This window comes from Eptatretus burgeri, chromosome 9 (assembly GCF_056783735.1).
Source record: "Eptatretus burgeri isolate ZD-2024b chromosome 9, Ebu_testis_v1, whole genome shotgun sequence".
Classification (NCBI taxonomy): Eukaryota; Metazoa; Chordata; class Myxini; order Myxiniformes; family Myxinidae; genus Eptatretus; species Eptatretus burgeri.
The window spans coordinates 84047255-84067708 of record NC_140969.1 but is presented as its reverse complement, the minus strand read 5'-3'; the positions used below and the strand labels follow the sequence as shown (position 1 = coordinate 84067708).

Sequence of the window (20454 nt, the reverse complement as noted above, 5' to 3'; positions counted from 1 at the left end):
TGGGTGCCATTGTAGTAGTAGTCGCAGCATTCCAAATTTCTTAAAAATCTAAATTGTGGCTGTTTAATGTTTTGTGTGGAATGTCTTGATGTGTTGCAGCTGTCATACAACAGATGTATCTACTACCTCTGATATTAAATCTGGGAAGTTCATTGCAAAAACAAAAAAAAAACATTTTTCTGCTTCAACCTTTTCTCAAATCTTAAGTTACAAACGAGCAACACCCAGAGTTATTCAGGATGAGCTCCTGTAACAAAGGATTTCGGCTAAATTGGGCAGTTTTTATTCATCTGGGCCTTCAACTGCTGAATATTGTAGCGAGTTGTGAAGGCAGAAAGAGTCAGCTGATTCCAAAGTTTTGTGGAGTGAGGAAAGAAAGCGGATTTACGTTTGTTGGTTCTCCATGCAGAGAAAGAGTATTAGATGTTTGCATTTTGAAGTATTATATAGGCAGAACTACTGCATGCCATTCATCTGTCCAGATCCCCTTCTGCAAGCCTGGCTGATTGAGTGTTAAATGTTCATCAATTGTATGAATCCCCAAGTTTTGATCTGAAGGAAAGGACTGGACTCAATTGACATTGCCTTGGGGAACTCATCCTTGACAGGAAGAGGAGATCATATGAGCCCATTTAGTCAGACATTGACTACAAGAGAGAAGGAAGTTGGGAAGCCATGAGAGGTGGTGACCTTGGATACCACAGGCAGAGAGGTTGGGGTGTCTGATTGTATCAATACTTGAGATATGTCCAGAGAAACAACCCTGACCTAATGTTTGAGATTGTGGGCCTCCTCCCATTGTTTTGAGAGCAGAAGTAGCATGTACAGGGTAGAGTGACTCGGTCTGCATTTGAACTGATCCGATGGTCTAACTTCAGGCCAGTGGAGAAAGAAAGGGTTTGATGTCAATTGCGATCATGGATTCCATGAACTTGCTAATGTTTGGAAGTAAGCTCATAAGCCTGGATTTACAAGAATCTGTTTTTGCACTGTTTGTTTAATGGAGTGATGTTTGCCCTCCAAGCAGATGGAAGATGACTTGGGGAAAATAATAAGGTGAACAGAGCAGAAATAGGATTTGCAAGAGTGGCAGAGCAGGTTTTTAAGATGCGTGCTGATGCCGTTCTCTGGCCAGTTGCAGAATCGGAGTTGAGGGTTGCCAGAAACATCTCCTCTTTCTCAGGTGAAAAAGAGACAAAGTCCAGAAGCAGTTGGGTGTAACTGAGTAGGGTGGCTACAGGGAGCGAAGGCTTTGGCACAAGATTTGGAAGCAAAACACAGAATTGGGGCATTTGGCTTTCTCACGAGCAGAGTCGGCTGTGATGCCATTTGAAGAGAGGGAAAGGATGAAAGGGGGAGCATACTCCAGAGACGGACATAACAAGATCGCTATATCAAGGACATAACAAGGACATATCAAAACTTGGGGATTCATGCAATCGATGAACATTTGACACTCAATCAGCCAGGCTTGCAGAAGGGGATCTGGACAGATGAATGGCATGCAGTAGTTCTGCCTATATAATACTTCAAAATGCAAACATCCAGGTCACTGAGGAAGGAGACAGGTTTGAAAGTCTGGCCTGTTGGTCAGATTTTTTTCTGGCTCTCCCGAGAGTAGACGCAAACTTGTTGCTGGCTTTTGCAAAATGATCTGAGATTGCCTTTAGTCAGATTTTCCTTCTAAAATGAGGAGGAAAATTGGGTCAAGACAGCTGTCTCACCACAGAATTCAGTATTCCATTGGTGAGAGGATGGGTATGATAACTGTAGAGAAGATGAGATGAATCTGTGCAAAAGAGAGAGCAGGTTTCTATGGAAGAATTCCCAAGCTGCATTAATATCGGGTGTGAGAGATAGAAGACCTGTCCGAAAGTGACATGGCAGCTACCAGTACCTGCCAGTCAGCCTGAGGGAACTGCCAGACTCACCAACATTGAGGCAGCTCTCTCCCAGAAGCCAGAGATGTTGACTCTCAGAAGCATGTGATGAGACTAACTATTTGGAGCAGTGGAAGAACAGGAGATATTTGCAGGAATATTGGTCATTCCCAAGTCCAGAAGGGAGGATTTGCCTTTGGCAGAAATATTAGTCATATAGTTCACAGATCGAGTTAGGTCATAGAAGTCCTTTGCTTCCCCTTTTTGGGGGGTGGCTGTATGGGAGAATGGGGGTAGATATTACCTTAGAACAGACAGAAATGGTCTGTCTATGAGTCGTTCGCCCATCTTGATGGGATCAAACATGATTTGATGCCTGGAGTTTGCTTAATGGTTAGGGTGACGAGCTTGGGATCCTGGGGTCTTGAGTTCAAATCCTGCTTTTACCGTTGAATTAAAACCAGGTGGAGTTGACAGGTTGGCAAAATGAGGACCAGCTTGCTGGGATGATTGAGCCACTCGAGTATCCTTCGTCGGAGTCGTGACCCGTCCAGGATTGTGCCCAATAGCCCAGGCGACTGCTTTGGCAGTACTGACGCTCTGTACAGAGTATGGTACCAATGGATGGATGGATTTGTACGAGATTGAGGATTAGTGTAATCTGGAACACAATGCATTTTGGGGATGGGTGCTTTGCTAGAGAATGGAATGGGGGAGCAGCAGGTCCTGTGAATATAAAATACTGACATCTTGTTTCTGGACAGGCTAAGTAAATTTTCTGGCTGGATCAGTAAGACGGGGCAGAGGCATTTTGAACACTGAATTTAAATCTATGACCATGAAGGTGTGTGTTTTTCAGGAGGCAAAGATGACTTGTATCCACTTTTAACAATATTCTCGTCAGAGAAGGATTTTTTTTTCTTGCATATTTGTTACAGATGGAGTGATTGGCTGTGAAAAGACGTGACGTGCTTTGGTTAATCGTTGTCTCGTCATGGCTAACTCCACAGATGTTAAAAACAAATTAAGCAAGTTGCATTTGACGCTTAATGGTTCATTTTTCTTTCCATATGAGGATGGAAACTGTCAGGCCAGATCAGATCTGTTACTTGCTCCAAGTATCGTGTAAAACTGTACTAACCTGTTTCATGGTCGGGTTTGTCGGCGACTAAACCATCTCCTCCACCAGGTTTTCTGGTGAGGAGGGTATAGGATATGGACACCCAACAGGATTAAAAACAAAACCTGTCAAAGGGTGGAGGAGCTACTTGTGAGCCAACGGCCATCCATATCAAGTGCCCAACTGTGTCTGTGGACGGCCTCCTGCGGTTGGGTTACTTTTTTATTTTTTATTTTTAGGAGGTTGGTGGTTGGATTTGCACTCCAGCCACTCTGTAAAAACCCTTCACTCTGCAAAGCATAAGAAAACCACAAAGAAAATTGAAAACCCACTCGGTGGGAGTACCTCCTGTGCAGCTGCCCTCCGCAGGGCAGCTCACTGCATGACGGGATTGGGGCAAAGCCTTCAAGACCCCCACTCTTTGATGATGGGAGGAATACCACAGGGTAACTTTCCCAGGTCAGATTGCGGTCGTGTGTCAGGGTGGTGCTGAGGTGTCATCCACCAGACTGCAGTCTCCTTGGGTTAACCTGAGGGCGGTCCCTTCGGGTGGGTATCTGGAATGTCCAATCCCTAAGAGAGGATGATCACCTGTCTGTTATCATCTGAGCTCAAACGTTTGAACATTGGTATTGCAGCACTCTGAGGTTCTGAGACCGGATAGTGGCAAGATCATGGCGGGTGGTTGCACCTACTATTGGTCTGGTTGCTCTGATGGTTCCCATGCCCAAGGAGTTGCTGTAGCTGTGTCTAATAAGCTGACTCCAATGATAATTGAGGCAACACCGGTCAACGAGTGTATTATTAGACTAAGGATTAGTAACTCCTTGGGTGACGTTTCCCTGGTCTCTGCATATGCTCCGACTGAAGCAAGTGATCTCACCGTGAAGGACGCATTCTATACCACACTCGAGACTGTAGTTTATTCGTGCCACAGGCGAGATAATCTTCTCGTCTTGGGGGATTTCAATGCATCGACGAACTGATAGGGATGGTTAAGAGACGTGTTGGTCCCAATGGGTCTGGAACTGTGAACCAGAATAGCGAAGTGAGTTCCTTGATTTTGTAAGAAGTCATGGACTTGGGGTGGCTGATTCATGATTTCAGCGCCCACAGGCTCATCGTTGGACTTGTTATCTCAACGCTGGCGGTGTGGCAAAGGAGATTGACCATGTGCTCGTTGATGGTCGCTGGAGGATGATCCAGAACTGCAGGGTCTACCAGAGTGCTCAGTTCCTCAATACTGACCACAATATTGTGGGGTTATGTTATTGGAAAATGCCCTTCTGTAAAGTCTTGAAACCCCACCATTCCTCCCCTATTAATCCTTTAAATCACCCCCTTTGCAATCTGTCTGTTTCTTTTATAAACTGTTCAGCTCCGTGAACAAACAAACTCCCTCTTCCCCCTTTCCCTCTCCCTCCTCTCCCTCCCTCTCGGAAGGGGAGGTTTTTTTTCTTCTTTTTTTCCCTTCTTACATAAGGTCTTCACCTTTCTTTGCCTTCTTGCACTCAATTCATTTTTGTGCATCATTACGCTTGGGCACTGTTATCTGTGTGCTACAAACACCTTTGAGAACACTTGCACAGATGTTTGCCTCACTTTTAGATATACCGCACACTGGATTATTTTATCTAGTAATGGCACTTTCATCTCCAGCCAAGCTATCTAACCACCTGATTTAAAAAATGTATTTATTAATATTTATTTAGTTTTTTATTTATTTATTTCGCACATCATCACCTTTCTCTGCCTTTTGGCACTGCCACAATCACTTATGTCCATCGTTTTATGCTTTTGTGCCATTATTAGTGTTGCGCGAGAAACAACAAAAACTTGTTGTGTGAGATAACCATCCATGTGGATGCAAACGATGACTCGAAACTCAGCACAAAAACCATGATTGGTCTAAACTATAAAGTAAGACCTGCAATAACTAAATCGGTACACAGAGGTTGCCCACGATCGGTCAAAACCTCGATATTCAAATGCGTGATATTGAAGGGTTTACTGTATTGACAACTTCAGTGAAAGTTCAGTGCTGCATGTTTATTCTTACAATTATGAGAATAATGTGAAAATGGAATTTCCTTGTCTCTGTCGGGTTGCAGGTTATGGTTCGCAGCTCTGCACAAAGTATATTGGATGATGTCACAATGGTGAGCTTTGATGCACTTGCAGGGAAGGGGAAGCATTTGTTGTCATAATTGTTAGCCATGCAGTCACACGTGGATGTTCACACCCTGAAATACTTTGATTAGTCTCTTGTTTAATCGGGCTTGCAGTGAGCTACAGGGTCTTGGGGTGGGGGTGGAGGGGTGAGAGGACAATTTTTATTTTTATTTTTTAATGTTGAAAAAGAAAAAGAAAACGTCTTGTTTGGGAAAATAAATTTAAGGAAAGAGAAGGCACATGCAACCAGTGATTAACTTGTCACATGGACAAAGTCTCAGGTTTTATTTGTTTCAACCACTGGTCTGCAACTGGGTGATGAGTCCTTGCAAACTCCACAGAGATGTGGTTTAAACGTTTGCTGTGGGACTGTCCACATGGCATTCATTGTTTGGCCACCTTCTCTTTCCATAACAAGAACGTGAGTAAACAGGAAAGAATTACTGACAGGGAAGATGGTAATGGAGAGTTACTTCATTGAGAAGTGTTAATTTGAGATACAATTCCATCATGGTTCCCAAGAATGTATTTACATAATCTAACTGCTTAAGGGATTAAAGTAGGCAATGGAACAGGCCATTCAAATATAAATTTGAAGACCATGACAACACTAGCATTCCTTGGAATAATGTTTATACTTGAACAACAGATGCACTTGCAAGTGTGGACTTATTCTTCCAGACTTCAGTTCTTCCCCATCATTATCAGTTCATCCCAATGACATCAAGGCAATATCTTGATGATCTGTAGTCCAGTAGCTCATGTTCTCATTTGGGACAAAATATAGAAAATCATTCAACATATTTTACAGCTATGGTCTGCTTTGACATTTTGGTATCTGGGACCCTCTGGAATAATGCCAGGTAGTATGTAGTCGGTGGTAGACAGCAACCGCTCAGGGTAGTACTACCGTTCTGACTTTTGAGCGTTAAAGTGGTGCCTGGAAACATTTTACACTCTCTGTGCCAGGATTGCTGGTCTCACTTTGTCTCACTCAAACTTTAACTACCGGGCTAACTTTAATCTCTTTCTTGCAAACAAACATCATACACTTTTCTTACTCACTCATTTTCACTCACTTTACATTCTCTCTTTTTTATTTCTCTTTATTTAAGGCCTGGACTCGATAAGGACTATTTAGTCCATGACTGGAGCCTTCGACATTAAAATAAACCAATGTCACCCGCAGGGTGACCCGTATCTTGCTAAAAGGTGACCACGTGTGACTTCTTTCAGGTCACACTGAGGTGAACAGAGCTGCTATCCACCAGGAGCGACTCCTTGAGGAATATCTGCCTACGAGAGATTCCAATGAGAATTATTCTACAGAGTAACCATGAAAAATATGCTTTTGCCTCATAACGTCACCAAATGATGTCATAATGTCTCAAGCTTGACATGTCTAGAAAGCACTCATCGAGGTGTTCAATTTGAAGTACTACACGATATGGTTCCTAAAACTTGAAAAATTGACCTTGGGGTCAAATATGTTTGACCTCTGGCGCTAACCATAAAGGTAAAGGCCAATCGCCACCAAAAATTAATCAGCTGAGCGCCAGACCATGATCTATATTCCCATGAAGTTTGAAGACGATCCGATCAAAATTACTAAAAAAATAAGGGTTTCGTCGACTCCCCTGATTTGCGACAGTGACCTTGACCTTTGACCTTGACCTTCAAAATTGTATGTGCTGAAAGGGACCTCTATAGGCCTCTGATATGCGAAGTTACAAAAGTTTCCAATGATAACTGTGCTCTGCAGAATTTTTTATACGTGATTACAGACAAAAAAAAAAAAACATACAAGCTGACTTACATATCTTGCAAAAACTTCGTTTTGGCAAGATAAAAAAGTGGTCTGAAATTGTGGTATCACTTTTTCACGACAGACTGAGATGCAAAGAGGGGGGGGGGGTGGATGATGGCACAAGAGCTGCAAAAATTAGTGGATGGGGGTGCCGCTTTTTTTTTTTTGACGGACTTGATCAATTTTCAACACCAAGACCTCAATTCATTTCCATCAAAATATATATAATGTTTGGTTATACTGTAACATGACATCATGAAGTCAAAATACCAAAAATTGCCACTTTCTGACAATTCTACTTCACCTCTTATGTACAGACTATAACTTTAAATTTGCATCATTAGATGACTGTAGGGACAAGGTACACAACACAGGAGATCTTAATCTCAGGTTATCCTTCAGTAACAACAAAGACACCGATGCCTATGGCAGTGGTACAACCTCGGCTCTTCTGATAAGGAAATTCTCCAGTCATGGACTGAGGGCCCCTCAACTAGTTGTGGAAAGTAAAACCATGTTTCGTTTCCAGTGGCATTCCTTCATGCAGTGGTTGTCCAAACGGGAGGAGAGTGGTGTGGCCGAGAATGCTATGCTGGCACAAGTCAAAGCCTGTCAGCTCTGAAAACGAGGAAAGATGTTGAGGAGAATGTGTGAAAGCTGTGTGATATTAATACCACACTGGCGTCACAATTATTCATCAGCTCTGGAAACGAGGTACGAGACAAGTCAGAGCCATTTTCCTACTTGGGATGACTATGTTGCTGTGGTCTTGCTACCAATCCAGTTTTATAAAAGCAGAGAGAATCATGGATTGGGTTCTGCTTTTTTGCCACAGTAGCAATGACCCCTTATTATTTCACAGTAGATCAAACCAATACACCAGATGCATCACAGGACATTCTGGACCTGACTGACTAATTCGATAATGAAAGAGGTCTTCATGTCACCAATCAGACTGCAAGTACAACAAAACGTGGCATACACAGCTGGGCTTCTCCTTTCCACAGGCGATGAAAACTCAAGAACCAAAGGCATTTCTTGATGATTCCAGTGATTATGAAGACACCAAATGGAAATTGTCAACAGCTGACCTACATAGGAGTCATAATAATTAACAACTTAACTTGAGATAGAGATATAATATCTTGTATTATGTCTCTGGATATCCAACAACATAAACATCAAAGGTTCATACATCACCATGTCTCCACATAATAAGAGAAGTGGAAAATGTCAGAAAAAGGTGTTTAACATCGGTCAAGTGTGTAAAGATATCCATAACTTTTGTAGCTGTTGAGCCACACACCCCCTCTCCTGGCTTGCATTGCAGTCTGTAGCGAGAGAGTGACATCACAATTTGAGACCACATACAACCTGGCTTATGCCAGAGGGTTCAAGTGATTAATATCAAAGGAATCCCCCAGCTGTTAAGCGTGTTGGTCAATATCCACTTGACCTTTGCTGCTGGACTATTATGAAGCCCTGTACCACTTGCCTTCACGTGGATAAATTCTTTGTTCTGATGATCGTTCTCTTTAATTGTGCCAATTGCAGATTCTTGACGAGGAGGCCGAAGGATTTGTTCTGAAAATGTGGCGACTACTCATTTATGAAACGGAAGTCCGAAAGCTCGGGCTCAAATGAGACCCGACCGACAGGCACCTGTTAACTGGAAGCTGCTTTTTGTATTTGACCATTTTGAGCTGTAAATATTTGTAATCATTGTAGAGCGGAGATTAAACAATCAGTTGGTTGATACAGATTTTTCCGTGCATTTTGTATTTCATCCGGCTCAGAATTGAGACTATTCTTCCAGTAATGTGGCACCTGTGAATGTAATGAATCCCATGTTGGAGTTTGGAGATTTCTTTACTTTACTTTACTTTTGAAATTCACTCTGGTAAGTACTGTATTTAAAAACGACGACGACGATCCTGATACCGCATTAAGTTTGACTCTGGTCAAAGGTTTGTGTGAACTTGGATTTTGTAGTCCAGGAGCAGAAGAGGTAAATATTTGGTTCCGTGGCACACCCAGTTTTTGTGCTGTCACCCAGAAGGTTTGACTTCATATTCTGTTGGGGTGATGAATATTTTCAGGTCCGATGTACAGTTGGAGTGTGGTATAAAAAAAATATTTCCGCAGCTTGTTTTATGAAGAGTGGTCAAACTGAAAACACCATTTTCATACTTTTGGAATAAGAGGTTACATTATATTCAAATGACCATAAAAAATGTTTTTATCTTTCTTATCATCGCCTTTGAATGCTCTTAGTGTCTCGACCTTTCAAAGTTGATCTTTTATTCATTTTAATATAATAGACCATGTTGAATAGCATGTATACTATTGTGCAATAATATTTATGAAAGGGGACATTATGCTCAGAAAATATCATTTTTGATGCATTTTGAAGAGTGTACACATCATCAAATGTCCAGAGAAATAATTTCCCAATTCGGTTCAAACAGGTGGCAAAATATTATTCTGTGGATGACCTTTATAGCTCTAACATTCACAAAATAAATTCTGTATTGGTACTATTTTATTCAGGGTTTGTTAAATAGCATTATACTGTGAACAACAGGAGAAGAAGCATCATATTGCTATGATGTGTACATATTAACATATGGATATCAACTTATGAGATGATTTTTATTTTAGTGATTACAGGCAATATGAAACAATTCACCCTGACACTCTACAATCTGGATTCTTATGTTGGGAAAATGACCACATCCATGTCACCAAATCATTTTGTTTTTTTCCCTCTGATGATAAATGGTCAGTCATGAATAGCATCATTTTCTCATAAGTAAGCTTATTTTCACGTAACATTTATTCCTCCTCGTCATCAAAATCACTGAATTCTGCCGATTTGTGACTGTTTAACGCATGCCTCAGTTGCCAAACAGGCACATGCCTCGGTACACAGAATGCCATTTGCTTCACATTGGCATAGGTTAGTACGCCTGCATTGTAATTTCTGGCAATTGCACGACACGAATACAATGAGACTTGTTGGGGCAGGTGGTCTTGTCATCAGTGCTGCTTCCAAAACTGTGCCATTCTTTTCCCAACCACTCTCTTGGTGATAAAAGTTGCTGGAGCTGTTGAACAGATTTCTTCCAAATGAGTGCCTGATAGTTGGCCCTCCTTTTTGTTGTTGGGGGCAGGTTCTCATCTGTCTTATTTTTCTGACAAAAACTCCCATAACAAACTTCATCAGCAGTGATACCAGCCTTGCAGTTTTATTCATGGAGTGGATGAACTTCTCCGATTATTGCAGCACTTCTTCTGATGGAACGGAATGATCACCCAGCTGGGCAAATGTTTGCTGGTGGTCTAAAATCTTCGTTATTACTTAAAACGACTTATTCTTTCCAACTCCATACAACACACTTGTATCACATCCTGTTCGAGCATGCAGACCAAGAAGTGCAGTACCACGATCAATTCCGAGTCTGCCAGCAACTTCATGGACTGGGATGAATCGCTGCTTGTCTTTTACACCGGTTTCAAACCATAGGCTCTCGCATGTTATGCTTCTGCTGAATTAGACACACAGAATCAGAACATCTGTGTCAGGTGATAGCAGGATGATTATTTGGTGATCATCCACTGCATGCTTGGAATGTGGAAGTAGCTGAGTATCGGCTTCCTCGTCATCTGCTTCCAGATCCTTAAGCTCCTCAGACTTTCCTCTCATGATGCTCACTGTTCTTGTCACAGTCCTGAATCCCCCAGCAAGAACTAATTGATGATATTGTGGTCGATTCACTTTTGCAACTTCACACCAACTCTGACACAAATTCAGCAAGATTAGCCTTGTTCAGTGGATTTGACAAGTACTTATTCCACTCGTTTGGAATGGGTGTGCTGCCTCCTATGATTCAAATTTTGAATCCTGTTATTCCCCCCCCCCTCCCCGTCGTCATCTTTCAACGTTCTTGATAGACTCTTACCTGTCATATCAATTCAACATTGACGTGATTGCAGCTATTTTTGCCAAGCTCAAAGGTAGTTACAGAATACATCATCTCTGATAACTGGCAAGTTTTGAGTACCAGCTAACCTCACTCTTTGCACCATGGCCATTCCATCTTTGATGTAAGTCGTAGTTTGCATGTTATTACCTATCACCTCACCTTTCCCAATTTTTCCAATTCTGTTATCATGACACTCTTTGTGGTCTTCCTCATTGTACAATCGGCATGAACCAAAGCAAATAGCACAGTAGTTGGTTCATATGACGACAACTCCTTTAGATCGAGCTGACTGCTACAAGCCACTACAAGGTGACCAGACAGGTCGAGGTCAGCTTTTAAGGTTAGTATTGTCAGCCAACTTCAACTTCATGAAGGTGTTGATTTTGAGGTGAGGAAGAGTATTCCAGAAAAGCTTTTTTTTTTTTTAGTGTTCAGTTTTTCCTCAATGAAGGATGCCATCTGATCATGTCCTCTTGTATTTATTGCCATCATTTGCTTTACCATTTTGGTTGGCATAAGTAGCCCTGAAGCAATATTAGACAGCATTCTTCTGTGTTGCATTCGTCACATCAAATGGATTTGTTGTCATCTCAGTGGTGAATACCGAGGTCAGCTTCTGAACATCAGACTCGTCTTTAGTTATCCTCTAGAAACCGTTTCTTTGTGTGTGCCCACTCTCTCACTACCCTCGAATCCACACATCTGCCTTATTGCTGAAATGATAGCTCCCCTCTCATGACTCGTAAGAAACCATCTTTCCAATTCTCCAGGCTTCTGTGAGATCCTGATGATTACTCCATTTGTCTTTGACCGACTGCTCCAAGTTGTTGCTCAAGAGCCATATCTGACCAAATTTGGTTGAAAAGCTGTGTGGAACATCTGACTTGATGTTCTCTTTGAAAAAACTGCTCATATCTGCCATATACACCGGCAGTCACCTGGCATAGTTGGTTGTGTTCATTCCGATGAAGTGTGGGACCATGGAGGCAGTAACAGACAGGTGATCCAGCCAAGTGCCTTCTTGTTCTGCATGGATAACGTCAAGCAGTACTTGCACATGTTTCAGAAGGAAAACAAAAGTGACTTCTTCTTGTCTTCTTCCCTTAACATTGTGAGTACATGCCATGTTCATCCCACATCTCCCATCATGCCATCAGAGGTCTCAGCCATACCATCTGGCCTGAAATGTATTAAAACAATTAGATTTGCAGCATTCATGTTTTAAGTGTTGAATATAACTGTGGTTGTTTAATTGCTTAATTAACAGTTTTCCTTCAGAATATTCAACAGTTGATATCAGGAGCTGTCTTAACATGCTGAAAGTCATGTACCAGGAAATTGTAACTTCAAAACTTAACTAAACTTGATGCTTAAATGATTGTTTTTAAGCGGACAAAGATAGAATGATTGAAATTAATTTAATGTTTCAAATAACTCTTTTTTTTGCAAATCTTTTAAAATTATGTCTTTACGTACGCTTATCTGAAGAAATAAAACAAATTTTGAGACCATTCTGCAAAGCCAGTATAAATAGACTTGTTCTTTCCGGTGAAATTTCCCCTGGTAATACCACTTTACGAATATCATTCATACATTATACAATTTTTATGATCCTGAAATAATCAATTAAAGTCAATAAATTCTTCTATGAACAATCTGCAGTAGAAAAACGTGTATGCATTACTAGAGTTTGTATGGCACTTCATATTATACATTTTGAGTTAACATATCGACACTAAAATAAGAACAATGTGGTATCGAACCACATAAATTAATTTCACCTGCACCAGAATATAGTTTTACATGTGTAGCATTTCTACCCCTTTGTGCATCCTTGGAACTCTTAACAGTGGGAATAGTGTGAAGTCCATGTGTAACAACGATGTATATTAACCATTATTTGGAGAGTTGTTCCAATATTCCTTCCTTCCTTCCTTCCTTCCATGTAAGTGCTGCTTCATGAGGGTGAAGATTACCGCACTGCATGTACATCAACTGTATTGTCATTTTCTTTCCTGTTTTATAGTTTATCCAATCATAACACAGTTTTGGACATTCAAATGCACAGATTGTGATGCTTAATTCACCAAAACTCAATAAGTAATAACCTATCAATAGTTTTATGAAAAGACATTTTTCGAGCATGACACCCCCTTCATAAAAAAGTTGTGACGATTCAAATGTATCTTAAATTTAAAATGCATGATTCTATGCTCAATAATATATATGGGTGTGCACAAACTATTCATTAAATGATAGAATTTGTTGGCTGAATGACTTCCAAAAATTTTAATCATTCCATTGCACTGAACGTGTCAAAATATTGTTGTTGCACAATAGTAAACTGAATATGTGCTCTTCAACATGGTCTATTGTCTTAAAATTAATAAAAGATCAACTCGAATATTTTGACACCAGTTTGAATAAAATCAGAAAGATTAAAAACCTTTTTATGGTACCCTCTTATTCTGAAAGCATGAAAATGGTGTTTTCAGAGGATAGCCATCCTTCATAAAACAAGCTGGAGGAAAGAATTTTATTCCACAATCTAACTGTAAATTGTACCTCAAAATGTTCTGAAGACATCACCCGAACAGAATATGAAGTCAAACCTTCTGTGTCCTGGGTATGATACGAAACCCTGTTTCTCGGCCCCTTTTGAGAGTTGGCTCCTGGTCTATGATGGGAAAACTTGTCCATGGCACGATGTTTGCTGTTCTGTGTGCTTTTTCTTTTTGGGACAAATACCTCACATGGAGGGGTACTTGCATCAGTTTCATCTCATCATCCTCTTCTGTTCCGAATCGTCCTTTTCTGTTACCAAATCGAAAACCTACTTATTAAACAGGTGGGAACTGATTTGAAGTTTCATCACCTAATTTCCACATTTATGGTGCCAATGTAATTGAATATCACTCCCAATTCCAACCGCACTTCCACCATATCGCTTTTGTCGTCATATTTATAGAAAAAAAATCAAGTCTCAGGATTTGTATACTTGTGGCCATTTCTCAAATGGGACTTTATTGTCGTGTTAAACTGCTTGAAGCACACAGATGTGGTTGAGTATAGAAAATCAATATTTACAGTGTACCTTCAACTTCACATGTACTGTCATGAGCAAGCGATCTGTGGACAGGAACCGATTGGCAAAGGCAGGCTGCAGTTAACACATATGAGGTACAATGAAAAAGGTTGTGCTTCACGTCCAGTTAATTTCCAATCGGTTGCATGTGACACCGGCACGGAGTAATGAACGCATCTTTTCACATTGCTCAACTTGCTTCACCATCGAACGTTGGATAATACATGAGTATTAGTAATGCACTCTTTGTACTGTTCTTAACTTGCAGTTAGCACACCAGCCGCGTAGCTGACGGAACTGTCGTGCTTCTTGTAACAAAGGCTTGACTGCACATAGCTCAGGAATGAGAAGGACATCGAAGTGCCGTTCTTGCGCGATGCTGCAACTGCCGAAGATACACGGGTGAGGGTGATCGGAGAGGAAAAAAAACATCAGCTTTGAGCAAAGTTTTGAAATGCATTTGAAGGTTTGATTGGGTAACCACTTATTTGGTCTGCTAAGTACTGTGTTACTGAAAACCTTCAGTTGTGATCGTCCTGAATGCCGTTGAAAGCATGATCCAGCAGAAATGATGCAGCCACTTGTTTATGTGGACTGCCTTTCAACAAAAGAAAAAGCAACTATGGCCACTTTTACCACAAACTAATGTAACGGTCACAGGTCTTCAAGACCGGTCATGCCTCCAGGCAGATCGGGGCCCAGAAGTTCGCGGCGTCCGACCGTCATTTGGGTGCGAATCAGCAGATCAGCCTGTCAGAAGTGGCCGAGCAAACCCAAACAGGCTGTTCACTTTTGATGTCGCCTTAATTGCGCAAACCCAATTCACCTGTCTGAATTTATATGCCAATTTTTCTGTGTGTTGTGGAGTTCCTGTTCCCAGATGACCACACACAGCTTCATTAATAAACTAGATCTATTACAAAATATAATGGGGTGGGGAAGAAGAAGACGAACACCACCCCCCCCCCCCACCTGTAGTCAAACAAACTATTAATTGACTTAAAATAACCCACGTGATCTCGGTGGAACTTGATTACTAATTTTAGTGCATTAATTTGGGGAAAACACAGGATGGACAGAGAAAGAACAAGACAGATGAGAGAGAACCTGCTCTGCGTGGCAAAGTTTGCCATGCGATGGGTCCGGTTCGGCTTCATGGTGCCTTGTACGCCTTTTCAGATGCTCGTTGCGCACCACCAAACCGTGAAGAATCATGTGGGAACCATGGCGTGGCAGGGAGAAATCAACCAGGGATGGCGATGGTGATAAAATTCGGCAATGACCCACAGGAGAACCTTTCCAAAACACCAAGCACAAACCACAAAGCACCATTCACAAACTTGCGTCCACCACCAAGCCCTCACTTTTATTAGTTCTGGTGGGGCGGGGAGGACCCAGTGGCATGAAGAGATTGGGACACGAAGCAACGAGCCAAGCTCGCTGCCTCACACTGATTTGGAGGGAACTGGTGTACTTCCTTCACATGTCGTCCATGGTCCTTGGGTGTGACTAACGTTGTCCTAGTCTGTCACCAGACTAACGTTCCCAGCCGATAGCTGTCGCGACCTTTTACACAGCCCTAGAATGTCTTGGGGAGGGCATTTTGTGCAAGGGGTGTTGAGTGGAAAAATAGACTGAGATGGATGTACACGGGGGATGTCGTAGAGTGTTGTGGTTGTGGTGGTGGTGGGGGGGGGGATAGGCCATATGAACAGATTTGGGCGGAAAGACGAGTTCGCTAAACACGACTCGCCACTATCTCGTTAGTTACATCACGCTTATGAATAACTTCTAATATATTCCCCATTTACCCCATAAACCAGAAATGTAACTGTCTTGTTACTCTCATGAACAAGTCAGAAGAAAGTTCCTCTCACATGCCACCTAAAGGAGAAGACAAAACACAAAGTCTTTGAAAGCTGCTCAACACAATTGCGCTCATTTATTTATTCTCACCTTTGTACTACTTTTACTCTCTGGCAGATGACAGGGGTTTCCTTTGAGTTTTATATTAGAGCAATTTCTGCAGCATTTTGAGGAGGGTAATTTGTAATGCAAGACATTCCGTTTAATTTGAGCAGGAGAACATGTCCCATGTCAAGCTATTGAATGCATTACTTTCATGTTTTAGGCGTGAAGATGTGACGTGAGGTAAATCAGAAGAATTTATTTCCAGTCTTTCCTTATACAAGTAGTATGTGTAAATATCTCAAAAGCTACATATTTATAACACCTTGGATGCTGCAATAGCTGCTCAGGCCATTGAATGCTTTTCACCTTGAATTAGAAGACCCCATAGTCTTCCATAGATGGACAGAGTGAAAGAAAAATAATGCAACTATCAAGTATTTCTAATAAAAACAACAAAACATCTCACTTTTAGCACTTGTATTTGCCAGATGGCCAGTTGTATAAACTTCATTGTTTGACTTTGCGTGTTGCATGACCTGATGCTTACATTGAGAAGAATTGCGATGGGGTGACGGCCACAGATGGTGTTCTGATAGTCCTTGAGGTAGGTGTGGAAGGCTTTGGGATCAAGAGCTTTGATTACCGCCATGCCCTAGATGCCCAAAGCCAACAGACAGCTGGACAATCAAGTACCATCACACACAATGGTCTCAAACAATAGTTTTGAATCCAATATTTGACGACATTATTCTGCCCTTTCTGATAGACACAAATAATACAATGGTGGCTGCCCCTTTTTCTGTCACGATTGCTGTCTCTTCTCTCACCACTTCCTGTATTGCTGTCACCATGCTTTGCAAGCATAATTAATGTTTTGCAATTCTATTTACAATATCTCAGTTTACTTCCAACTCTTTTTATTTATTTATTCTGTTTCTCTCACTCAAAGGTCGACAAGATCATTAATCACGTGATTTTTGTTGTTTTGTTGCCTTCTTGTCCTATCAAATGCCATTCCATTCCATCACTCATCATTGATGGCTATATCCATTAGTTAACCATGTGAGGAGGAGAAAGAAGAAGAGGAATGACAGGAAGAAGAGGAAGAAGATTAGGAATAGGAAGAATCTGGAACAACCATGCTGTGGCTTTGTGATGGGATTTCACTGGAGATTGGTATGTGACGTATTCCTGAACTGTCTCGATTTAATTAGTCATTACCAGCATCACAATTAATGGGCAATTGCATTAACTCCTCCCTCCCCCATCCCCCCATTCCCCCCCCTCCCCCACTTTCCCCCAATCGTGTTGATGTTGATGAACAGGGTTGATGCAATTGGCATGGCTTAACAATACGATGGTCAAATTCCCTCAAATCGATCTAAACACATTACTGTGAAAGTTCAGGTCGAATATTGAACTGCCCTCTTATCAGGATTTAATTTGATCAGGAGAACATGTAACGCAAGGCATTTCGGTCAAGGTGTAACTCTCAAGACCCCAGCATTGTTTTCTCGGTCGACTCAAACTGGCAGGCGAGTGTACTCCAAACTTCGGTATTGTGCAATAAGAAATGCTCAAACTCACCAGTCGGTCAAGGTGTTCTATTGATTGGTAGATCTCTCCTTGTGTCTCATCGTAGTACGTATAATGGAAGCGTTCTCCTGTATCGAGGTTGTACAGGAACAAAAGACAGTCAAAGCACAAGATTCTACATTTAATTTGGTTGCATTTGTCAATTTTTTTTAACTCCCTCATAAGATTGCCAAGCAAATTAAACCTTGGATTATTGAAGAAATCTGCCATCAAATGCTTCTGTAGTACCTTCCGTAAAGCTGATGTGTAAAGTAGTTCTCATTCTCTAAGCTCGTTTTTCAAGTTGGCACGATGATAGTTGAATTCCGATGTTAGCATGTAGCTTACCCCAGTGACAAAAGTCGGAAGAGATGATGAAGAGCGTGCCCTGCTGGCCCAAGTAGTGGCTGAAGATTTGTCCATATTCACGTTCTCTTCCATCCGGCAGAGAACCCACAAGCACAGGGATGATGGAAAAGGCATCCCTGCGGCTGACGACAAAAACCCAAAAGCTTTCATTGGGACATTTGTTTTTAGAGGGTAATTTGTAACGCAAGACATTTCCATTTAATTTGAGCAGGAGAACATGTAACGCAAGGCATTTCGGTCAAGGTGTAACTCGCAAGACCCCAGCGTTGTTTTCTCGGTCGACTCAAACTGGCAGGCGAGTGTATGCCAAACTTAGGTTTAGTTTGTCAGCAAAACAAAGGCACAGTACACAAAGCAACTATGGACTGGTTGATGTTCTCTCTCCATATGTACAGGGTTTCCCAAAAGTCACCTCGGGATTTAGAAATTAAATAACATTTCTGTTTTTTAATAATCTGTTTTTCTTATCTTTTCAGAATTTAGATGACCATTTGGAAATTACCCATGGAAAAATTCACAACTGAACAAAGAACCAAAATCGTGGAATTTTATTTTAAATCTCATCGATCAATTATTCTCACCCAAAGGGCATGGACACTGAATAATTTCGCAAAATTCAGAAATTTCTTGGCCATCACGTTCTCCTGATTTGATGCCTCCCGATTATTTTCTTTGGGGTTACCTCAAGGAGCGTGTATACATCAATAAGCCCCATATAATTCAGCAGCTCAAGGACAACATCTGTGCAGAAATTCGAGGGCTGCAGCCAGAGTTATTGTCCGCTGTTATGGAAAATGCTGTCGAAAGAGCCCGTCTCTGCGAAGCCGAAAATGGAGGACATCTAAGCTGCATCATTTTTCATAAATAAAGCTAATTTATCTCCATTTTGTAAATTTTCTTTTGGTATAAAAATAATCATAAATTAATTATTAAAAAAACAGAAATGTTATTTAATCTCTCAATCCTGAGGTGATTTTTGGCACACCCTGTATATGTATGTGTACATGTGTATATACATATTTACAGTATGTGTATACATTATGTATATATGAATGTGTATATATATATATATATATATGTATGTGTATATATATATATATATATATATATATATATATATATATATATATATATATATATATATATATATATATGTATGTATGTGTATATATATTGTTACGGCTGTGGAAATTTGCAGAACACCATAAAGGTTCCTTAGATCAGTTATGATGCTAAGTTTATGTGCAGATAGGTCCCCACCGTTGTTTAAAGGGATTTTCTTCGTGTTCATCGGTCTGCGACTCTTTGAGATAGCCGTTTTTCTTTATCTATCGTTATTTTGAGCCACCATTGCAACAAACCTCCACACAAACAACAACTGCCACCAACTACGCCACAACACCCACCACCCTCACACCACCCCCACAACAATCACCACCATCTTCGCCACTACGCCCGCTTACGAAAGCCATCCGCCGCAGACCACGGTAAGACTGTTTCCGCGTCGGAAACCGTCCGAGAAGGATTGGCAGAACAAAAGCTCTTGTGAAGCCTGTGGGGTTTTTCCCACCTGTTTTCCACGCGCTTGGTGTGAAGGGAAGGGGGCAGGGCAGCTCGCTCCCCATTGGTGGAGGCTCGGCGTGAGGTGGTCGGAGTGGGGCACGCCCCCCTTTGAGAGCCTTCTGGAAACGCCTCAAATGGAGGTGGAGCCGCGAACGGGGCGGAGCGACGGGCGGGGCCCCGTGCGGCGAAGGGCAGAGCCCCGCCTTATGAAAGGCGAACAGACGTGAGGCTCACTCTCTCGGTGATTCACGTTGGGCCTCCTCCTCTCTTCACGGTTCATGCACTCTTCTTGGCTCGCGCTCCCTTCCTCGCTCGTTCCCGCACTCGTGGCCCAGCGCGGCCTGTTGGTGGAGACGCGGACGGGCGGTGCCGCAGTGCGGCCTGTGGTGGACCTGCGTGTCCAGACGAGGGGTGCCAGAGAGGCTTCGCCGGCCGCGTGGGAGGTCGGAACCAGGCGCGACCCCGCTAACGGTCGTGGGAGGGGGACTGGACGGCCACGAAAGGGAGGTCCTTTCTTTTCTTTTTACTGTGGCTTGCATGGTGTGGCGCCGTCTGTAAGTAGAACCTGTTGAAGTGACTATGTTGTACAGAATTCCCTGCTTTATTCGGTTGTATTGTTTTCTTGCTGTACATATTGCATGATTGCCTTACGTGTGTGTAAATAATAAATGTGCTTGTCGAACTGTTCCCCGTCGTTGCGTCCTCTCCTTTATTGAAAATGCCACCTTACCTCGTGGAATAATTAGTGAGGGTTTGAACCCCCGGGTAAAGTAATCTGAACTGTCGAGGTCGGCGATAACATCACTCGGTTATCCCTGTAGCACGGAACGAACCGCTTAAGTGGTTCGTGTCCTAAGCCGACCTGCGGCGTGGTGCAACCCCTCGGTAGGTTACCCGCGCGGGTATTTAGGTATATCGACATTCGGCGATTCACCCTATTTCGTGCGGGTAGAATGCGGACTGGGTTGTGATGAGGTTAAACCCCC

General features: G+C 42.0%; 3 protein-coding genes across 5 annotated transcripts in view; 2 read left to right on the top strand and 1 right to left on the bottom strand.

Moving 5' to 3' along the window:
* Window positions 1–8741, top strand: part of LOC147020486 (RNA-binding protein 25-like) — a 146633-nt gene extending 137892 nt beyond the window's left edge. The window contains exons 17-18 of the mRNA XM_085895857.1: window positions 5112–5159; window positions 8534–8741. Of these exons, the coding sequence (XP_085751983.1) occupies window positions 5112–5159; window positions 8534–8623 (138 nt within the window). The 3' untranslated portion in view covers window positions 8624–8741. The remainder of the gene's footprint in view (window positions 1–5111; window positions 5160–8533) is intronic.
* Window positions 1–20454, top strand: part of LOC147020485 (uncharacterized) — a 77351-nt gene that overhangs the window by 47788 nt on the left and 9109 nt on the right. The window lies entirely within an intron of this gene.
* LOC147020484 (protein MEMO1-like) overlaps window positions 13971–20454 on the bottom strand; it is an 84962-nt gene continuing 78478 nt past the window's right edge. The window contains exons 6-9 of one of the 3 annotated variants that reach the window (XM_085895866.1): window positions 17885–18027; window positions 17549–17625; window positions 16505–16613; window positions 13971–14435 (exon numbers count right to left, since the gene is read on the bottom strand). In XM_085895866.1, the coding sequence (XP_085751992.1) occupies window positions 14308–14435; window positions 16505–16613; window positions 17549–17625; window positions 17885–18027 (457 nt within the window). In that variant the 3' untranslated portion in view covers window positions 13971–14307. Of the gene's footprint in view, window positions 14436–15157; window positions 15978–16504; window positions 16614–17548; window positions 17626–17884; window positions 18028–20454 lie in introns of those variants that run through there. The other 2 variants (XR_015061850.1, XR_015061849.1) reach the window with 2 other exon arrangements.